Raw genomic sequence first — 21149 nt, 5'->3', positions numbered from 1 at the left:
CCACAAAGGGCCAGACTTGCAAAGGTGGGCTGCTGCCTAAAGATACAGAGAGAGGCCTAGTGGGTATTCAGAAGCTCCGAGGGCCCAGATTGATAAAGGTATTTATGTACTTCTGCCCTCAGCACTTAACAGATTTTGGAGATTTTCAAAGGGATTTGAGCACTTAGGAGCCGAAATCCCATTGGCCGTCTATAGTCCTAAATCAGTTTGGTGTTGCAGTGCTGACCACATCAATTCCTAAATACCTTTAACAATCTGGGCCTCGGTGTCTGAATCTCATTAACCCCAGATGTCTATCAATATCTTTAGGCACTAAAACCTTGCCCTCAGGCTCCTTGAAAAACCTCAGCTCTACTTTTGTGAAATTAGTATCTAAACCAGCTCAGTGACACATGGGCATCAACAACAAACACATATTTGAGCCAGCGTTTGGTAAGTCTCCATTTTAGGAGAATCTCGACTGCCTTATAAAGAAGTTCTGACTCAGGGCAAATTCCAAATCATATTAATATCCAGCACTTCTACTGTTCGATTTTTTTTTACTTTACAAAAGTAAAATACACTAGCTCACAACAGAGTGGGGCAAACACAGTAACAGCTCACTGACAATTATCTGTCAAACAAAAGCCCCACATTCCCTTCAGGTTTCATATGAAGTTTCTTTATTTACTTCCCATGAACACTCAAAAAGGCAATTGGAGTTGGTCAAAAAATGAAAAATATCAACAAAAAAAGAGTTGAAATTTTAAAATTGTTTCATTCCACAACTCCCTGCTGCCCCTTGCAACCCATTACACAGTATAGCTGTCCCTTTCCTGTCTCTCACCCTCTGCTGCCTTCTATGCCCGTTATACAGCACGGCTGCCTTTTTCTCATTACTTTCTATTTAATCTATTCTCTGTCAAACCAGAACCTTGAAAAACAGGAAAATTCATACTGCAGATGTAGAAACAAATGGGGAAAGTGCAATTCAAATGGATTTTGCTTACTATCTGCGTACAGAAAGTTGTTGGTGTACCCCCATATCCAGTAGCAGATACAGGTCACGGTTTTCCATAACAATTGCCATACACTCCATACATATTCTATTAAGGCAAGAAAAATCACAATAAAAATCAAAGCTGAAAATAAGTACAATGAAATAGCTAGGGGAAGTCTGCAGACTGAATTTCTTTCTTCCTCTCAGTTGCTAGTAGGTGTGAGTAGGGGCAGAGACAGGTATTTGTTGATAAAAAGGCACTCAGGTAGCATAGTGCTCCTTGCAGGGCAATACACACAGAGGTTATTCTGCTTCGGGGCAGCTGGACTCAGCCTGTCTGATTTTCTAGCTCCCAGACCAACTGACTGACACTATGCTGCCAGGATGCAGGGACTCCCACTTGCTGGGCTGTTAGGAGTAAGTGCAGCCCCCACTGACAATGGATGTTTCTTTGCATTTTCGCAGGCATAACTGAGGACCAGTTTTGGTATGACAGGACTTGGAATGGGGCTGGGGTTTGATGAGAGAGCAGTGGGTTGGGCGTGAATGGGCTGGCCAGAAGACTGCTTGGGATCAGGGGAATCCACAACTCCAAGGTCTTTTCACAGAGAAATTTGAAATGTTGGGGTTTGTTCTGAATCAAGAACAAAATGGATTAACTGATGAAAAATATTCTCTTTTAGAAATAACTCTTTAACTTGGTTGAATTACCAGACCTAGAACACCTGACATTGTGCTTCTTACTATGCTTGTAAAAAATAAATAAATTGTACTGTCAACAATTCTGTTGATCATTAATAAAAAGTTGGTAACTGAATTTACTTTCTCCAAAAGTAGGACTAGCCTTTGTTTACTCAAAGACCTCTAAGGCTGCTAGATACTTAACGGCCACAATCCTTCAATATTGTATGACTTCAGGATAAGTTCTAAATGCCCTTGTGTTCTCTTAAATTACAGCTAACTCCCTCCAGGCCAGATTTTAAAAGAAATATTTAAGCACCTAGTGGGATTTTTAAATCAGTGGGAGTTAGGTGCCTAGACACTTTTAGACATCCCACTCCAGGCTTAAATGCCTTTAAAAATTTGGCCCTGAAACTGTTAAGCACTCTTATTCAGCGTCTCTACGTCTTTTGTGGGATTACTTCTTTCTAAACTATTATTAGGCTTGGAAGGATTAGATTTTTATCAATAAATGTCAATTTCATAGGACACTCACGTGGATACAAAAAATCCCATCTACGATAACAGAAATTTACAGAGAGGCAAAAACATGAAAAATATTGCTTGAGAACTCATTTGAGTTTCATAGAATCATAGAATATGATGGTTGGAAGGGACTTCAGGAGGTCATCTAGTCCCATCCCCTGCTCAAAGCAGGACCAATTCCCAGCTAAATCATCCCAGACAGGGCTTTGTCAAGCCTAGCCTTAAAAACCTCTAAGGAAGGAGATTCCACCACCTCCCTAGGTAACCCATTCCAGTGCATCACCACCCTCATAGTGAAAAAGTTTTTCCTAATATCCAACCTAAACCTCCCTCACTGCAACTTGAGACCATTACTCCTTGTTCTGTCATCTGCTACCTCTGAGAACAGCCTAGATCCATCCTATTTGGAACCCCCTTTCAGGTAGCTGAAAGCAGCTATCAAATCCCCATTCATTCTCCTCTTCTGCCGACTAAACAATCCCAGTTCCCTCTGCCTCTCCTCATAAGTCATGTGCTCCAGCCCCCTAATCATTTTTGTTGCCCTCCACTGGATTCTTTCCAATTTTTCCACACTCTTCTTGTGGTGTGGGGCCCAAAACTAGACACAGTACTCCAGATGAGGCCTCACTAATGTCGAGTAAAGGGGAATGATCACGTCCCTCCATCTGCTAGCAAAACCCCTATTTATACAGTCCAAAATGCTATTAGCCTTCTTGGCAACAAAGGCACACTGCTGAGTCATATCCAGCTTCTCATCCACTGTAACCCCTAGGTCGTTTTCTTCAGAACTGCTGCCTAGCCACTTGGACCCTAATCTGTAGCAGTGCATGGGGTTCTTTCATCCTAAGTGCAGGACTCTGCACTTGTCCTTGTTGAACCTCACCAGATTTATTTTGGCCAAATCCTCTAATTTGTCTAGGTCCCTGTGTATCCTATCCCTACCCTCCAGCATATCTACCACTCCTCCCAGTTTAGTGTCATCTGAAAACTTGCTGAAATGCAGTCCACGCCATCCTCCAGATCATTAATGAAGATATTGAACGAAACTGGCCCCAGGACCAATCCTTGGGGCACTCCGCTTGATACCATCTGCCAAATAGACTTGGAGCCATTGAGCACTACCCATTAAGCTCAACAATCTAGCCAGCTTTCTATCCACCTTATAGTCCATTCATCTAGCCCATACTTCTTTAACTTGCTGGCAAGAACACTCTGGGAATTCCCAGTTTGATTTAAGTATATTTACTTTATATATTTTGACGTGTGGTGTGACAATTAGTGTTAATGGCTACAAAGCTTGAACTTTTTGAATGTCAGTGTTAGGAGACACTGGCAAAGGACCTGAGGTCTTTACATAAGAACATATGAATGGACAGAGGGAATGAACAGAACAGGGCAATTTATTGACTCTGTCATGCAGTCCCAGCTTCTAGTAGTCAGAGCTTTAGGGATACCCAGATCATTGGGTTATATTCCTGACCATCTTGCCTAATAGCCATTGATGGACCTAGCCTCCATGAACTGTTCTAATTCTTTTTTGAACCCAACTGCCTATTAATTTCATTGGGTGACGCCTGGTTCATGTGCTATGTGAAATGGTAAATAACACTTCCCTATTCATTTTGTCCCCCACAAATTATGACTATATAGAGCTGTCATATCTCCCCTCATTTGTCTCTTTTTCAAGTGGAACTTTCCCCCTCTTTTTAATCTCTCTTCATACGGAAGCTGTTCCATATCCCTAATCATTTATGTTGCCCTTTTCTGAACCTTTTCCAATTCTAATATATCTTTTCTGAGATGGGGCAACCAGAACTGCATGCAATATTCAAGATGTGGGCGTACCATGGATTTATGTAGAGGCAATATGATATTTTCTTTCTCATTGTCTATCCCTTTCCTAATGATTCCCAACATTCTGGGGGTTTTGTTTGTTTTTTTGTTGTTGTTTTTTGAGTGCCGGTGCACATTGAGTGGATGATTTCAGAGAACTATCCACAATGACTCCAAGATCTCTTTCTTGAGTGGTAACAGCTAATTTAGACCCCATCATATAGAGTTGGAATAACATTTTCCAATGTGCATTACTTTGCATTTATCAACATTGAATTTCATCTGTAATTTTCTTGTCCTATCACTTGGTTTTGTGAGGTCCCTTTGTAAGTCTGATTTGGATTTAACTATCTTGAGTAATTTTGTATCATCGGTAAGTTTTGCCATTAAACTTTTTTTCCCTTTCTCCAGATCATTTATGAATATGTTCAACAGCCCTGGTCCCAGCACATATCCTTGGAGGACACCACTATTTATCTGTCTCCATTGTGAAAAGTGACTATTTATTCCTAGTCTTTGTTTCCTAACCTTTAACCAGATACTGGTTATCATAAATTTTTGATTTTCCCTCTTAATGTGAGGGGAGAAATAGTAGAAGAAAGAGATGACACACTTGAAATAATGAATTATGGAGGGAAATAGTTAAATGACCAATTTTCTTCCTTTTAGGGCACATCTGGTTCTTTGCTCCCACATCTGGAGCAATAATTTGGAAAGTCAATGAGCTGGAAGGCTTTGAGAAGCCCCATCTAACTGAGAAATTTTTCTATAAAACTTGCCTCCAAGTTCCTTTTCAAAAATACAGATGAGTTCAGCAAACTCCAGCATTCTCTCTTCCCAGCTCTTCAAATCCAAGGTCTCACTAACTTCATAGCACTTCAGGTAGGAATACTTGCTATTCTCCTCTGCATAAATAATGGATGAAACAAGGTTTGGGACAAGCAGTGGAAGGTTTATTAGATATGTTTAGGGTTGCAGGAATGTTCAATGGGGCGTAAGGCAGTTTTGGTGCCCTGGTCCATTTAAAAGCAATAGGATTTGGGGTCCTAATTCCCTCAGGCTCTTTTTCCTCAGCCTGTGTGTGTTGGAACAGCCCTGAGGATTTGTAAAAATATTGGCAAATACATGCATGTTGTCATGGAAATGAGCATGCCACAATTCATTCACAGCAATTCATGGGAGCTGGCATTACCAAAGGCACCAAAGGAAATAGACTTTGGACCCCTTTTGAAAATCTCATTCTAAATGACTAGACACAGGGAGAGGAGGTAAATTTAGTCCTGCTGGTTCACTTGCCTTTCAGGACTTCCTTCAGCTGCCTTAAGATTCTCTTGCAATCTTCCCCAGCTGAGGCACGAACATGAAGCTCCTGGAGGAGGAGGAGGATACCCCGATGAAGTACACTAGTGTAATCAGTACCTTGGAGGAAAAAGAATATAATGTGGCCAGCAGGCAGCTGTTTGTCCTGTAAGCCCCTGGGGATGAAAGGAGGAAAGACTTGTCCCCAGTGCCCAAAGTCTCTTGAGAGGAGGGATGCAACAGCCAGTGTAGGGTCAGACACCTGGCTGTGGAATCTGTCTGTACCTGTTGTCCTAGAATGTCAGGCCCTACGCCAGTGGAAGGAGGAGAGTAGAGGTTAGAACTCACCTCCCAATGACACCTGGCTTACCGTGTGAGCTACCTGGGGCCGATGTGGGCTTCTCACGATTTTTCTTTTATTTATTGAATGAAAAATGGTTGTTCAACCAAATTGGCAACTGGTTTGGGGTTTCAGCTGCTTGGTGCTGACTAAGCTCTGAGGAGGTCATTTGGGCCTCCTGGGATAAATGCACCCACCACTACTAAGCATCATCCCATCTGGTCCTGGGCCTACAGCTCTCAAGGAAAGTTCAGCTCCATCTGTCAGGCACTGAAGGTGGAAAAGTAACTACAATCACGCTGCCAAACCTGCAGTCATTGGATTCTCCAGAGGTACAAGCCAAGAAGGGTAGGGGGAATTTCCCCCATGCACAAGTGTTAGCTGGTTTAAGGTTTCATGCTGACTAAGCTCTGAGGAGGCAATCTTTGTCTACTGGGATAAGTCCACCTACCAACAAAAGGCACAGAAGCTAACACTCCTTGTAGAACTCCTATAAGAAGCAAACAAAGAGCCCATTAGTATTGTTGAATTCCCATCTCTCTGATTACCACCTCACACACCCTCCAGCCCATCAAAAATTCAGGTATCCTCACCTGTCCACCTGATTAGTTCAACACCCTGTTTGAACTCCCTTAGCTCTCCCTTGCATCAAGTTTAAATTTCTCTTCCTCGCCCATAACTCCACTCTGGCCAACTCCTAGAAGACTTTCAGGATCCCAGTTCAAGAAACTCCATGTGGAGTTGGGTTGCAATGGTGGATGGAGCCCATAAGAAGAATCCCATTTCAGTGGGATTCTGCCGGTTCCTAGAGCGGGGCGACGAAGGAGGGACAAGATTATGGCGATCAACAGATGGCTCAGGGAGTGGTGTTATAAGGAGGGCTTTGGTATGTACGGTCACTGGGACGCATTTACGGATAGACGACTGTTTGCTCAGGATGGACTTCATCTCAGCAAGGAGGGAAATAGGATTCTAGGATGGAGGCTCGCCGACCTCATCAAGAGGGCTTTAAACTAGAAAGTTGGGGGAGATGGTTGGGAAATGTTCGGGAGATCTCCACGCCAGAACATAACCTGGAGAGGGAAGTAAACAAAGTGAGCAGGGATACCCTTGTGGCCCCAAGATTTGATCCAAGGAGGAATAGTGGAGTAGAAACCAGAGTAACGGGTGATGCTGGTGGCAGACAGTTTGTGCACGGCGGGGGAAAGAATGTCACTGACGCCAAACCCCGAAAATTAAAAGGTTTGTACACTAATGCGAGGAGCCTAGGTAACAAGATGGAGGAACTGGAGTTACTCGTGCAGGAAGTCAAGCCGGATATTATAGGGATTACCGAAACCTGGTGGAATAGTACTCATGACTGGAGCACGGGTATTGAAGGCTATGTGCTGTTCAGAAAAGACAGGAAGAAAGGCAAAGGTGGGGGAGTAGCCTTGTACATCAATGATGAAATTAAATGTAGCGAAATAAGATGCGATGGAATGGATAACACGGAGTCCGTCTGGGCAAAAATCACGCTGGGTAAAAAAGCAACTAGAGCTTCCCCTGAGATAGTGCTTGGGGTGTGCTACAGACCGCCGGGATCGGATTGGGATATGGATAGAGACCTCTTTAATGTCTTTAATGAAGTAAACACAAAGGGGAAATGTGTGATTATGGGGGACTTCAACTTCCCGGACATAGACTGGAGGACGAGTACTTGCACGAATAATAGGGGTCGGATTTTTCTGGATGTGATAGCGGATGGATTTCTTCATCAAGTAGTTGAAGCACCTACGAGAGGGGATGCCATTCTAGACTTGGTGTTGGTGAGCAGTGAGGACCTCGTAGAAGAAATGGTGGTAGGGGACAACCTTGGTTCGAGTGATCATGAGCTGATTCAGTTCAAACTAGATGGAAGGATAAACAAATGTAGATCTGCGATTAGGGTTTTTGACTTCTCGAGGGCTAATTTTAAAGAGTTAAGGAAATTAGTTAGGGAAGTGGATTGGACGGAGGAATTAGTGGATTTAAATGTGGAGGAGGCCTGGAATTACTTTAAGTCACAGCTGCGGAGACTGTCGGAAGTCTGCATCCCGAGAAAGGGGAAAAGAACCATGGGCAGGAGTTGCAGGCCAAACTGGATGAGCAAGCAACTCAGAGAGGGGATTAGACAAAAGCAGAAAGCTTACAGGGAGTGGAAGGAAGGCAGGATCAGTAAAGAAAGCTACCTTGCTGAGGTCAGAACATGTAGGGATAAAGTGAGGAAGGCTAAAAGCCGCATTGAACTGGAACTTGCAAAGGGAATCAAAACCAATAGTAAAAGGTTCTACAGCCACATAAATAAGAAGAAAACAAAGAAAGAAGAAGTGGGGCCGCTATACACTGAGGATGGAATGGAGGTTAAGGATAACCTAGGCATGGCCCAACATCTAAACAAGTACTTTGCCTCGGTTTTTAATAAGACTAGTGAGGAACCTTGCGATGATGGAGGGATGATAAACGGGAATGTGGATATGGAAGTGGATATTACTGCAACTGAGGTAGAGGCCGTACTTGAACAGCTTGATGGGTCGAAGTCGGAGGGCCCGGACAATCTCCACCCGAGGATATTAAAGGAACTGGCGCGTGAAATTGCGAGCCCGTTAGCGAGAATTTTTAAGCAATCGATAATCTCGGGTGTTGTGCCGTATGACTGGAGGATTGCTAATGTAGTTCCTATTTTTAAGAAAGGGAAAAAGAGTGATCCGGGTAATTATAGGCCTGTTAGCTTGACGTCTGTAGTATGTAAGGTCTTGGAAAAAATTTTAAGGGAGAAAGTAGTTAAGGACGTAGAGGTCAATGGTAATTGGGACGAACTGCAACACGGATTTACTAAAGGTAGATCGTGCCAAACCAATCTGATCTCCTTCTTTGAGAAGGTGACGGATTACTTAGATAAAGGAAATGCGGTAGATATAATTTACCTAGATTTCAGTAAGGCGTTCGACACGGTTCCGCACGGGGAGCTGTTAGTTAAATTGGAAAAGCTGGGAGTGAATATGAAAGTTGTAAGGTGGATAAGGAACTGGTTAAAGGGGAGACTCCAGAGGGTCGTATTGAAAGGTGAACTGTCGGACTGGAAGGAGGTCACCAGTGGAGTCCCTCAAGGATCGGTCTTGGGACCGATCTTATTTAACCTTTTTATTACTGACCTTGGCACAAAGAGCGGGAATGTGCTAATAAAGTTCGCGGATGACACGAAGCTGGGGGGTATTGCTAACACGGAGAAGGACAGGGATACTATTCAAGAAGATCTGAACCACCTTGTAAACTGGAGTAATAGAAATAGGATGAAATACAATAGTGAAAAGTGCAAGGTCATGCATTTAGGAATTAATAACAAGAATTTTGGATATACGTTGGGGGCGCATCAGTTGGAAGCGACGGAGGAAGAGAAGGACCTTGGGGTACTGGTTGATAGCAGGATGACTATGAGTCGCCAATGTGATACGGCTGTTAAAAAAGCAAATGCGATTTTGGGATGCATCAGGCGGGGTATTTCCTGCAAGGATAAGGAGGTGTTAGTACCGTTGTATACGGCGTTGGTGAGACCCCATCTGGAATACTGTGTGCAGTTCTGGTGTCCCATGTTCAAGAAGGATGAATTCAAACTGGAACAGGTTCAGAGACGGGCTACGAGGATGATCCGAGGAATGGAAAAACTGCCTTATGAAAGGAGACTCAAAGAGCTTGGCTTGTTTAGCCTGGCCAAAAGAAGGCTGAGGGGGGATATGCTCGCCCTATATAAATATATCAAGGGGGTTAACGTTAGGGAGGGAGAGGAATTATTTAAGTTTAGTACTAATGTAGCCACGAGGACGAATGGGTATAAACTGGATATTAGGAAGTTTAGACTTGAAATTAGACGAAGGTTTCTGACCATTAGGGGAGTGAAGTTCTGGAATAGCCTTCCGAGGGAAGTAGTAGGGGCAAAAGACTTTCCTGGCTTTAAGACAAAGCTTGATAAGTATATGGAGGGGATGTTATGATAGGATCGTCAATTTGGGCAATTGATCTTGAATTACCACCAGACAGGTCTGCTCAATGGTCTGCGGGGAGATGTTGCATGCGATGGGTACTGAGTTGCTGCGGAGAACTCCTTCTTGGGTGCTGGCTGGTGACTCTTGCCCACATGCTCAGGGTTTAGCTGATCGCCATATTTGGGGTCGGGAAGGAATTTTCCTCCAGGGCGGATTGGCAGGGGCCCTGGAGGTTTTTCGCCTTCCCCTGCAGCGTGGGGCACGGGTCGCTTGCTGGTGGTGTCTCTGCAGCTTGAGGTCTTCAAACCATTTTTGAGGATTTCAATAACTCGGTCCTGGGATAGGGGTTGTATAAAATTGGATGGGTGGGGTTCTGTGGCCTGCCTTGTGCAGGAGGTCAGACTAGATGATCAGATTGGTCCCTTCTGACCTATGAGTCTATGAGTCTATGAGTCTATAAGTCACAGCTCAGACTACACTGCCAGTTCTGCAATTGCTGGATCTCGCTAGTGAATGGTTATTCCTATTCATGTTCCAGTGCTCTGTGCTTCAGGGTATAACTGCTTGGGACTGGGGCATGCTAAGGAGACACCCAGAACCCCCTTTAGAACAATAGACACCTGTTCTGGACACTTGGTGTATCTAAGGAAATGTCTTCCATTGAATACAGCAAGCTGTGTGCAAAGTAGAAGTTAACAAATTCAATTTTGGGATTAGGGCTGGTGATGAGGGCTGGGAAGGAAGCCTGAACTTCATGACTTCACAGTAGACTTGGTTACAAATTTCCTAACAGCACATTCTGCATCAAAAATGGCCATTTAGTCAAAATTTATACTTTCCATGCGAACATGTTGATTTTTGACAAATTGGAACTTATCAATTTTAGTTGAAATTTGGAACATATTGCTTTTGATGACATTTCTTTTTGGTGAAAAGATAATTGAAACAAAGTGTTTTGATAGGTCAAAATGTACCTTATCAGAATGGAGTGTTTCAATTTTAGCCCTCAATATTTATTTTATATAGGATATAAGGTCACATTTTTTAAAAGTCTAAACCAAAACAAATCATGTCCACTTTATCAAAAGGGAAAGCTTTGATTGATCTGAAAATACTTTTTCCAAACATTTTGAAATTGTTTGGTTTCATTCTGATTAAATTTTGAAATGTCAGAATTTTCCTTCTGCAAAAGTTTTAACTAGCTGGACTTCACAGGGACATCTTTGGAATGCCTTCTGCTTGCAAACCTCCCACCACAGGGAGATCAGAAAAAACATTTGGGCTCTTCTCCTGGCTCCCCACTGACTCCCTGTCTGGCCCTTGGGTAGTCAGTTAGGGTCAGATTTTTAGAGGTATTTAGGTACCTAGTGATATTTTCAGAAGTACCTAGTTGCTTCAAAATCATGGGTTTCAATGTAAGATAATCACCTAGATGCTTTTGAAAATCCCATTTGGTGCCAAAATATCTTTAAAAATCTGGACCGTAGGCTGAGATTTAGAACAAATACTAAGGGAGTTAGGTAACCATGGAGGTCAGTGGCATTTGGGCACCTAACTCTCTTTATCTTGTTTGAAAATCACATCCAAATGACTTAAGGTGAAGACTTTCAAAGGCACCAATGGGAACTGGACACTTGGCCAGGATTTTTAAGGTATTGATATGCCTAAATTTAAAAACAGGTGCCTAGTGTGATTTAAACAATTAAATTAATTAATGTTAATTAGACTTCATTGTTGTTGGCAGTATTGTTATATCCGCATTGGACCCAGGATATGAGAGAGACTAGGTGGGCGAGATAGTATCTTAAGGAGAGCAGGTCTCTTTCATTACTATTCATAGCTTCTCAGGCCAGAAGGATCATTGTGATCACCTGTTCTGACCTCCAGTATAATACAGGCCATAAGAGAACTTTGGGAATCATCTGGGATTTGCTCCCCATGTAGTTACTTATAGATATTTATAACAGTATAACAAGATCCAATGGGTGGACATAGAAGCTAGACAAATTCACATTGGAAATAAGGAATACATATATATATATATATATATATATATATATATATATATATATATATATATATATATATATATATATATATATATATATATATATTAATAGTGAGAGTAAGTAACCATAGGAAAAACTTCCCAAGGGTCACGGTGGATTCTCCATCTCTGGAAATTTTTAAATCAAGATTGGATTTTTTTTTCTAAAAAGAACTGCTCTAGTAATTATTTTAGGGACCTTCTTTTGCCTTTGTTATACTGGAGGTCAGACTACTGGGGCTCAATGGTCCCTTCTGGACTTGTAGTCTATGACTTTCTTGTAGATATTTATTTCTGCCTTTTTTTTTTTGTTTAGCTTATATCTCAATGAAAATGGTTTAAGCTAATGTGAGAAAACCACACTTACACCAGAACAAGAGTGTCCACATGAGGGTTATTCTGGTATACCTATAGCTGGGTAACGGGTAAAATTTCCCATGTAGAGAAGGTCACATATGAGCTTTCAGGGCGATTTTGTTCCGAGCAAGCATTTGTCAAACAGAAACTATGAGTGTTAACATTCATTACAAAGGGGGAATGAGACCCATGAAAATCACATATGTCATTAATGGATATGGCTTGATTCCCCTCTGGCTTGATCTAAGCTTATAAAGCACACCTATGTTGGTCATGGGAGTGAAAAAACACACATTTCGCTATGCCATCTCCACTCTGCCCCCTCAAAAAAACCTCAGTGTAGATGCAGTTATGAAGATGGAAGAGTGCATTTTTCAATGTAGCTAATGTTGTTGGGGGAACTATTAATCATATACTGGCAGAAAAACTCCTTCTGTCAGCGTATGCTGTGTCCACACTGTGGGGGGCAGGGAGGCTGTAGTGAAGACGTAGCCTCTCAGAGAGGTGCAGATCAGAACTATCTCTCTTCACGTCATTGGAGTCATGTCAAGATAAAGTCAAGGTGAGTTCTTAAAAAAACAGCCCATGATTCCAGAAATACAATGACCCACCTGCTTTACCTACTGCATACCGATGTTCTCTGAGTTTTCGGAATTTTTCCTTAAGATGGTCTTGCCAATGGAAAACAGAACACGTGTTATAAGTCTTTTCTCACAGCTAAGGATACTAACCATAGGAAATCACATTTGGGTTACAAAATGTAAAACTGATTTCGTTATGATTTGAACTGGTGTAACTCAGAAGGAGAGTGGGTAAGAAAATACAATTTCTAACCTCTGGGATTTGTTTTCATCTCAAATTGGTTTAGAAAAGTCAAAACATCTAAATATCTTGAAGAAGTGAAATTGTGAAATATTTCAATTCAGAATTATCAAAATGACCCTACTAAAATATTTTCTTTCAACAACAGTGAACCATTATAAGCTAATAGAAAATGCTATACATATATAATACAAAATATAAGGTAATATATGATATTTTTAGCTACCTAGCTAAAAAAATAAATAAAAGTTAAAAGCAAATGAAAAGATAAAGTTGAATAAAATGATAAGGTCAGAACAAAATACTCTATTTTGGTTTTTGAAGCATTTTGAATATTTTCCATCAAAAATTATCTCGGAATTGACACATTCCCACAAAATTTTTTAATATGATTTTCTGGTGGAAAACTCTTTAGTCAAAATGTTTGATGTGGCTGTATTCAGAAGTAACTCCGCTGACTTCACTGGCAGAATTTGCCCTAAAGCTAAATCTTTGCAAAATCAGATTAAAGTTTGAAATCAGGATTTGATCTAAACTGAGAGTTTCAAGGATGCCTAAAGGAGTTGAATTTCATAATGCCATGGATTCGTATAGTTTGAGATCAAGAGGCCATGAAATTTCACATAGAAATTTCAGTTAAAGTAAGGCACTGCTCAGGAGACTGAGCTGTTATGTGCCACAGGTAGAGAACAGGAAAGATTGAGGCGCACCTGAAGCAGAGGTCCTGGCAATGGCAGGGAATGATTAGGTGAGATGTGTTCATATAACCTCAGCAGGCGATCCACACCCCATGTTGCTGAGAAATGTTAAGAAAACCCCATGGGTCCTGCCAGTGTAACCTGGGGGGAAATTCCTTCCTGACCCCAAATCTGGTGATCAATTGGACTCTGAACACGACTCACCAACCAGGCATTTAAAAAGAGGATTCTCAGTACCACATCAGAACATTGACCTACCCCACCTGTATCCCATCTTTAGTGGTGGGAAAATAAATAAATAAATAAATAAATAATGAAACTGATTACAATTGTTCATAAGGGAAGATATTCCTTCCTGATTGCTGCCAGTGGCTGGCTGAAGCCCCGAAGCATGAGATTAGATGATGTTCAACTCTTATCAACGTTAATGGAAATTAGGATCCAAATCCCCTCATCAATTAAGAAAATCTCAGCCCTAGCTATAATAATCTGGAAATTATCTGGAATGCTGGAGATTATGAAAGGAAAAAATGAAAGTTGGGTGCTCGGTCTTCCTTTGGCACCCTTGAAAATCCAACCCACCCACAACTGGCAGACACCTATGAGCTACTTTAGGCTACTGCTAATACAGTGGCTGTTTGACACACGACAGTATCATTGTGATAAAGAGTCGGGCACTGGAATCATTGCTATAGAATGGAGTGGTGATGCCTCCATTGGGGACCTGTTCCGATTCCACTGATGACCCTACCTTCAACACACAGAAATGTCAGTACCTATTAAATATTTCTTGTTTGCATCCATACTTCCAAGGGCGCTTCCCCATAAGCCTGAAAACAAGAAGGAAAAGACCTTATTTACCATAGAGCAGCTAAGAAAGCATCAAGGCCTTTCCCTTCAATATAATGTAAGGAGTTGCCTGGATAGGAGCCCCATTAGCAGAAAAGTCAATGAGGCACTCGCAGGCCAGTCTCTCATAGGTTATGTGTTTTTGCAACTTTGTTCACATATTGATCCATAACTGAAAAAGTTTATTGTGAGTAGAGGTGGTCAAAAATTTCAAATGTAATATTCTTCAAATCAGCAAATATTCTTTTGTCAAAATTTGAACTTTCTATGTGAATTTGTTGATTTTTAACAAAATTTCATTTAAAAAATAAATGTGAAATGAGGCAGGTTGACCTTATCAAAACAGAACATTTCAATGTTTCATTTTGAAATAATCTTTCATTTCCAAATTAATTGGATTGTATAATACAATGTAAATGAAACTATAACAGACAACATTTAAAGAGTAGAAATAGGAAGGCAACATTTTGATTTTTTTTACAGAAGTGGAACATTTCGATTGACCTGAAATGGAAATCATTTTGTGGGAAAGGTTGAAACTATGTGTTTTAGTCCTGATTCGGAATAGAAACTAATGTTCAGATTTCCTGTGGAATGGTAATGCCAACATTTGACCAATCCTAATTATGAGTATTGGTATTTGCAGTATCACACTGCCTAGGTGACCCAGCCATGAAGCAGGACCCCATTGTGCTAGGCGCTGGACAGACACAAGACAGAAAGACAGTCCCTGCCCAGAGCATTTGATAATTTTTGGAACATTCCTGCCCAGTAGTGAGTTGAGAACTAGGTGAGACAGGGCAGCCTCAAGAGGCAGTGGTGGTCTTGACAGTGGGTGTATTAAATCCTGCTAGGCTTACTGTTATTTCAAGATCATAGAAATGTAGGGCTGGAAGAAACCTTGAGTTGTCATCTAGTCCACCCTCCCTCACTGAGGCATGACCGAGTAAATCTGGACTATTCCTAACAGATGTTTGTCCAACTTCTTTAAAAACCTCCAGTGACGGGGGCACCACAAAGTCCCTTGGAAACCTGTTCCAGAGCTTCACTATCCTTAGAGTTAGAATGTTTGTTGTTTGTTTGTTTGTCTGTTTGTTTGTTTTCTAAGAATAATTAATTGCTGGATTTGTCTTCCATTAGGAGATGCATTTTGAAGTACTGTCAAAAGTACCCAGAGTCTAGGATGGGCTGTGTTTGATTGGTGTAGTACAAATTTGTATGAATGAATGAATGAAGCTGGAATTTTCAAAGTGAATAAGGGAGGTGATTTTAAAATGTACCTAGCTGACTTAGAAGCACACATCACCCATTGACTTCAAATGATCCTTATACTCCTAAAACACTTACCTCCTTTCAACAAATCACAAATTCAAAGCCCATGGAATTTGTTTAGGAGTTGGGTACATAACTATCCTTTCTCCCTTTGAAAATTCCCCTTCCCGTCAACACAATTGCCTAATCATTTTAAACCTTTTGGAAATTCCCAATCCAAATAAATAAATATAAAAGTCCAAGACATGCAAACACTGGATATTAACTAATAGGAAGGTGAATGTTCCTCGCTGGGATTTTCAAAGGAAACTGTGGGAGTTAGGTGTCCAAATTCTAGTGGAATTCAATGCAAGTTGGGCTTCCTAATTATCCTAGGGATCTTAGAAAATTCCAGCTCTAGTGACAGGACAGTAGCTTAGACATAGGAGACCTGACTTCTATTCCTTTACCTTCCATTACCAAACTTTATGACCTTAGAAAAGCCATTTCCCCTCTCGATGACTCAGTCTCCTTCTCTGTAAAGTGTGTATGTTGATGCTCACCAAACTTTTGAAAAGCGTGTTTAGATCTGTGGATGGGATATGTTATCTATACAAAAACTAACCATGTTTCAGGAGGAGCTAACTGGGTTGAAGAAAATATGAGCTAAGGGTGAGCAAAGGCAGTTACATGTGAGTGAATGTCATGAGTGAGGTGGAAATAGGGGTGAGGGTACAGAAAGAAGATGGAGGGGAAGAAAAGCTGGGTAGATACAAGCAGCTGGGAAGAGAGCTCTGAGACTGGGATGAGACCTACAGGGTTGAAACATTCCAAATAGGTCTATAATATGCTGCATTCAAATAACAGGGTGGACCTGCAATATCTATCTATCTATCTATCTACCTATCTATCAGCAAGGTCTGAATGAGCTCTCCCCTGGCAGCAAGTGATAAGCTGGAGGGAAAAGGTTCCAGGACATAAACACACCTAATCTGCCAAGGTATCCTGCCCAAGTGATCAATTTTGTCTGGTATTGGGTTACAAATCACTTCAGTAATCACGAAATGTTGTTATTGTGATTGTATCAGTAAAGGGCAGCAGAACTGTGCTTACCCTGCCCTTATTGCGGGGGTCAAGCCCAAATGAACTGAACTGCACTTGCTAAGCAGAGGTTCCAATGCCAGATCCCAGTGAGTAGAGGGTGTGGGAGGGGGACAGTTGGTTCTTTTTAGAGGGGTGGGCTCTGTCTAAAAGTCCTAGGCAACACTTGACCTGCCCCTCTCCCCTTTTTAAATGTAGAGCTGATTAGGCTCAGTTGAGAGCGTTTTGTTTTGGTAAGTGATTGCTAGAGCTAAATCACTGATAATCAGGTCAAGTGCTCAGCCTTAGGGATGCTAGGGGACAGTGTTTGGGGGAAGAGACGGCCCAGTCTGCCCTAGCAGGGAAGTTCCCCCACTAGCTGCTGAAGTCACTGGGAGCCAGGTGGAACCCCAAGAGACCGACTCACAGAGGTCACAGTGGGGAGGCAGAAGGTGAGGACGCAGGGCCATCGGCAACAGAGCAGACAATGGCAGGGGTGCAGTGAACTGTGGCATGAGAAATGACAGCAGGGGCACAGAGTGAAGGGCGGCAACTGTGAGCCATTTGCAGCGACAGCAGCAACTGAGGTATTGCTCCACATTCCCCACCCTGCTCTCTCCCTGGCTGAGAGGTGAGCTCATGTGAACACACCTCTGAAATCTGGGTCTTCAGGGACCAAGGACAGCAGCTGTGAGCAGTGTGAGGTGGAGGGAGAGGGCAGTGGTGTGTTAAAGGAACATCTGTTTGTTGTTCACGGCAAGGTGAGAAACGGTGGCTCAGGACACTGCCCAACTTACTCTGGAGAGGGAGTTTAGCTCATGGTCAGATGTGTTCGAATCACAGTGGTGGTGTTTTCCCAAATTAATGCCGGGGTCCTTTCCCCTTTTACTAAAAGTTTTCTCTGCTATATACAGGCTCGGTGCCAGCAAGAGGGGAAATTTTGCCTCTTAGAAGCACCCAGGGGTGGTTTGTAATTTTACCAGATTGTTGGGTGGGGCTTGAGCCAGTTTCTGTGTTATATTTTTAAGAGGGACCCCTGGATATTGAACCCAGCCCCTGCTACTGCCAACTCCACCTGGCAGAAGGGTTACATACATATCTGTCAATCAGCTAAAAAGAAGGGGCTTCAAAGCTTACCTTGCAGGTAGCAGATATTTTTCTCATCCCTCTTTTGCGAATTCCCATCCTTGATTTTCTTTCCCAAGTCTTCGGTGCACACAAATGCCCCCAGGCTGGGAAAGCCAGATTCATGGGGGGTGAATTCAAACCAGGTTCCTGTGAAATATAGATAGAGCCAGTTCCTTGTTGTCCCTTTCTTGGCTGATAGCAATAATTTCTCAGTCCCCACGCCCTCAATTTGTTTGCTCCACCAGTGAATCTCACCTAATTTTGCAGTCTGTACCTTCATCCACAGTCATTTTCATGCCATTTTTATAGTGACTTCCTCTATCAGCTGTTTCCCTCCTAAGTCAGCATGTGCTGTCCTTGTATATCCCAGAATTCCTCTTGTGACAACCACAGCCCCTCTCCACCCACCCTCCAACCACCCATCCCTAACTTGGACCAAAGGTATAAAGGAAAAATGAGTCAAATCTAAAGTAATAAATTTAACTGTAGAGCTAAACAAAAAGGCAAACAATTTCACAACACTTTCTGAAGTTTTCAAGGTTCTTTTCATTTTCAAAACTGATCTATCACAAACTTTTTTGATAGACATTTGTATTGAAAAAGTTTTCAAAGTCACTACTGAAACAATTATGGGATTTTTTCATTTATTGACAAACCTAAGCTTTTTTTGGAAAATGAACATCAATAACCATTTTGGTAAAGTCATTGATAAAAAAATCGATTGAAAAATAGAGAGAGCAAGAGAGAGAGAGAGTTGACAGGTTTATGCAAAAAAAAAACATTTTTTTTTTTACCTGGGCTGTTTTCACCTGCTTTACCCAATTGGTTTGCTTCTATTGCCGCATAGACTGGGTAAGGATTTTTCCCATTTTTGGAGGAATCATCATGTTCAGATAGTTTAGTCTCATCATACTGCAAAGGTAAGAACTGATTAGCGCAGAAAGACACAAGTTTTGGTGATGTTCCCAGCAATTTGTCCCTGACTAATTAGTTCAGGCCAGGAATTACAAAGACCATTTTTGTTGAGACCATCATCATCTTTGTCATTGTTCCCTCATTCTAGTGTGCACTGTATGGACAAACAACAGAGTATTTACAGTCCATGGTGGAGACTTTCAAATGGGCCTAAAGGAATTAGGCACAGATTAAAAAAAATATTTAGGCACCTAAAGATGCAGATCAACACATAAAGGGCTTTTCAAAAGCAACTAAGCAAGGTAAGAGCCTTAGGATATATCTATCTTGGAGAAGGACGGTCAGATTACCAGCTCGAGGAGACATAGCCGCATTAGCACAGTATGAATATTGGTGTGCTGCAGCGGCAGGAGCAGAGGGAGGGGTAACCCCACTGAGTCGTACCTAGGTCTCCATCAGAACTCACGTGGGTGTGTCTCCTCCAGCTGGGAATTACACTTCCAGCTCTAGTGGAGACAGAGCCTCAGTTCCATCAAAATTAATAGCAATTAGGGAGCAGCAAAGCCAGGCAAAAAGCTTTTAGTGAATAGTAAATTCAATGAAAAATGCATTTTAAGAGCATTGAAATTATTTGTGAATTCAGGTCAAATTTGGTGAATTCTTTTATCTGAGAAAAAAATTGATAAAAGTTTAAATTGTTTATTTCAGCTGCTTTGAAATGAAATATTTTAACTTTTTTTTGTTTTGAAATGGTATTTCATTTGAAAAAAGTAAAAACCAAAAACAAAAAACCAAAAACAAATAAAACCTTAAAAATGACCTGAAACCTACCAAAAATAGTTTTGGATTGAGTAATCTTTTAGAGAAACATCCAATACTTATTTAAAAATTATCAGCAATGAAGAATCTACCGCAAGCCTTGATAAATTGTATCAATAGTTAATTACTCTCACTGTCAAAAATACGCAGATATACACCTTCTTTCCAGTCTGAATTTCTCTCACTTCAACTTCCAGCCAATCATATTAAACCTTTTCTGTGCTAGATTAAAGAGCCCATTATTAAAAATTCAAGACCATGATTGAAATTTTCATACCTTTGAGCTCCCTGTTATCAATTCATATTCTGGAGAGTGGAGGATTTTGGAATCAGATGCTAGGTTGAGATTTTCAAAACAACCTAAGTGATTTGAAGGCCAAATTCCCACTAATTTTAAGATAAAAGGGGTATCCAAAACTCTTAAACAGCCTTGAAGTCCTCACTTTAGAAATGTTCAGATACCACAGTGGTCTTTGAGAGCTCATAGTAAGAGGCTGAAATATATGAAGTTGTCAAAGGGTTTAGATAGCTTTAAAATATTTCAGAGTGGTAGCCGGGTTAGTCTGTATCAGCAAAAAGAACAAGGAGTACTTGTGGCATCTTAGAGACTAATACATTTATTTGGGCATAAGCTTTTGTGAGCTATGTCATAAACAGATAGTTAAGGGTTAATGTCTCTTTTACCTGTAAAGGGTTAAGTTCACCTAGTCTAGCTGACACCTGACCAGAGGAACCAATGGGGGAACAAGATGTTTCAAAAGCAAGGAACCAGCCTCTTATTAGAGTAGTAAGTTTTAGAAAGGAGTAAATAGGTGTATGTTTATTTCTTTGTAACCTGTCTTGTGCAATTAGAGGAAGAATAAAACTGGGTATTTGGGGTTTTTTTTTGGTGTAACTAAGGTTTTGCCCAGGGGAACATCCTCTGTGTTTGGAATCTGTTGTCTGTGAGAGTAGCTGATATGCTAATCTCTCCTAGAGGGTTTTCTTTTATCTTTCTTTTCTTTAATTAAAAGACTTTTTTAAATAACCTGATTGATTTTGCCTTGTTTTTAGATCCAAGGGAGTTGGATCTGGATCCACCAGGAGTTGGTGGGAGAAAGGAGAGGGGATGGTTAATTTCTCCTTGTTTTAAGATCCAAGGGGTGTGTTCACCAGGAAATTGTGAACTGTGTTTGGATCTGTGTTCACCAGGAAATTGTTGAAGTCTCTCAAGGCTACCCAGGGAAGGAAAGTAGTGCTTGGGAGTGCTGGCAGCCAGACCAGATCTAAGCTGTTAATTGAGCGTACAGCTTCTCATGCAGGTCCCCCACATCTTACCCTAAAGTTCAGAGTGGGGAAGGAACCTTGACAGGCTAAAACCCACTTCACTGGATGCATTCAGTGGAAAATACAGTAGGAAGATATATATACAAAGAGAACATGGAAAAATGCTACAATTCTGCAGTTTCTGTTTGGAGGTTGTTTTTTTTTTTTTCCCTTGGAGAATTGCAACTTTTATGTTGTAATTGAGTGACCAGGGAGGTTG

The 21149-nt window shown here is 41.4% G+C and overlaps 1 protein-coding gene across 1 annotated transcript in view; it reads right to left on the bottom strand.

Annotated features, from left to right (window-relative positions):
• Positions 1-21149, bottom strand: part of LOC127031108 (cytosolic phospholipase A2 gamma-like) — a 43458-nt gene that overhangs the window by 10171 nt on the left and 12138 nt on the right. Inside the window, exons 6-13 of the mRNA XM_050917866.1 lie at positions 18685-18802; positions 17900-18037; positions 14359-14412; positions 12674-12733; positions 6109-6147; positions 5315-5437; positions 4798-4923; positions 990-1085 (exon numbers count right to left, since the gene is read on the bottom strand). Of these exons, the coding sequence (XP_050773823.1) occupies positions 990-1085; positions 4798-4923; positions 5315-5437; positions 6109-6147; positions 12674-12733; positions 14359-14412; positions 17900-18037; positions 18685-18802 (754 nt within the window). The remainder of the gene's footprint in view (positions 1-989; positions 1086-4797; positions 4924-5314; positions 5438-6108; positions 6148-12673; positions 12734-14358; positions 14413-17899; positions 18038-18684; positions 18803-21149) is intronic.

Source organism: Gopherus flavomarginatus, chromosome 11, assembly GCF_025201925.1.
Source record: "Gopherus flavomarginatus isolate rGopFla2 chromosome 11, rGopFla2.mat.asm, whole genome shotgun sequence".
Lineage (NCBI taxonomy): Eukaryota > Metazoa > Chordata > Testudines > Testudinidae > Gopherus > Gopherus flavomarginatus.
The sequence above is the reverse complement of the archived record's forward strand: the minus strand, read 5'-3'. Positions and strand labels throughout refer to the sequence as shown.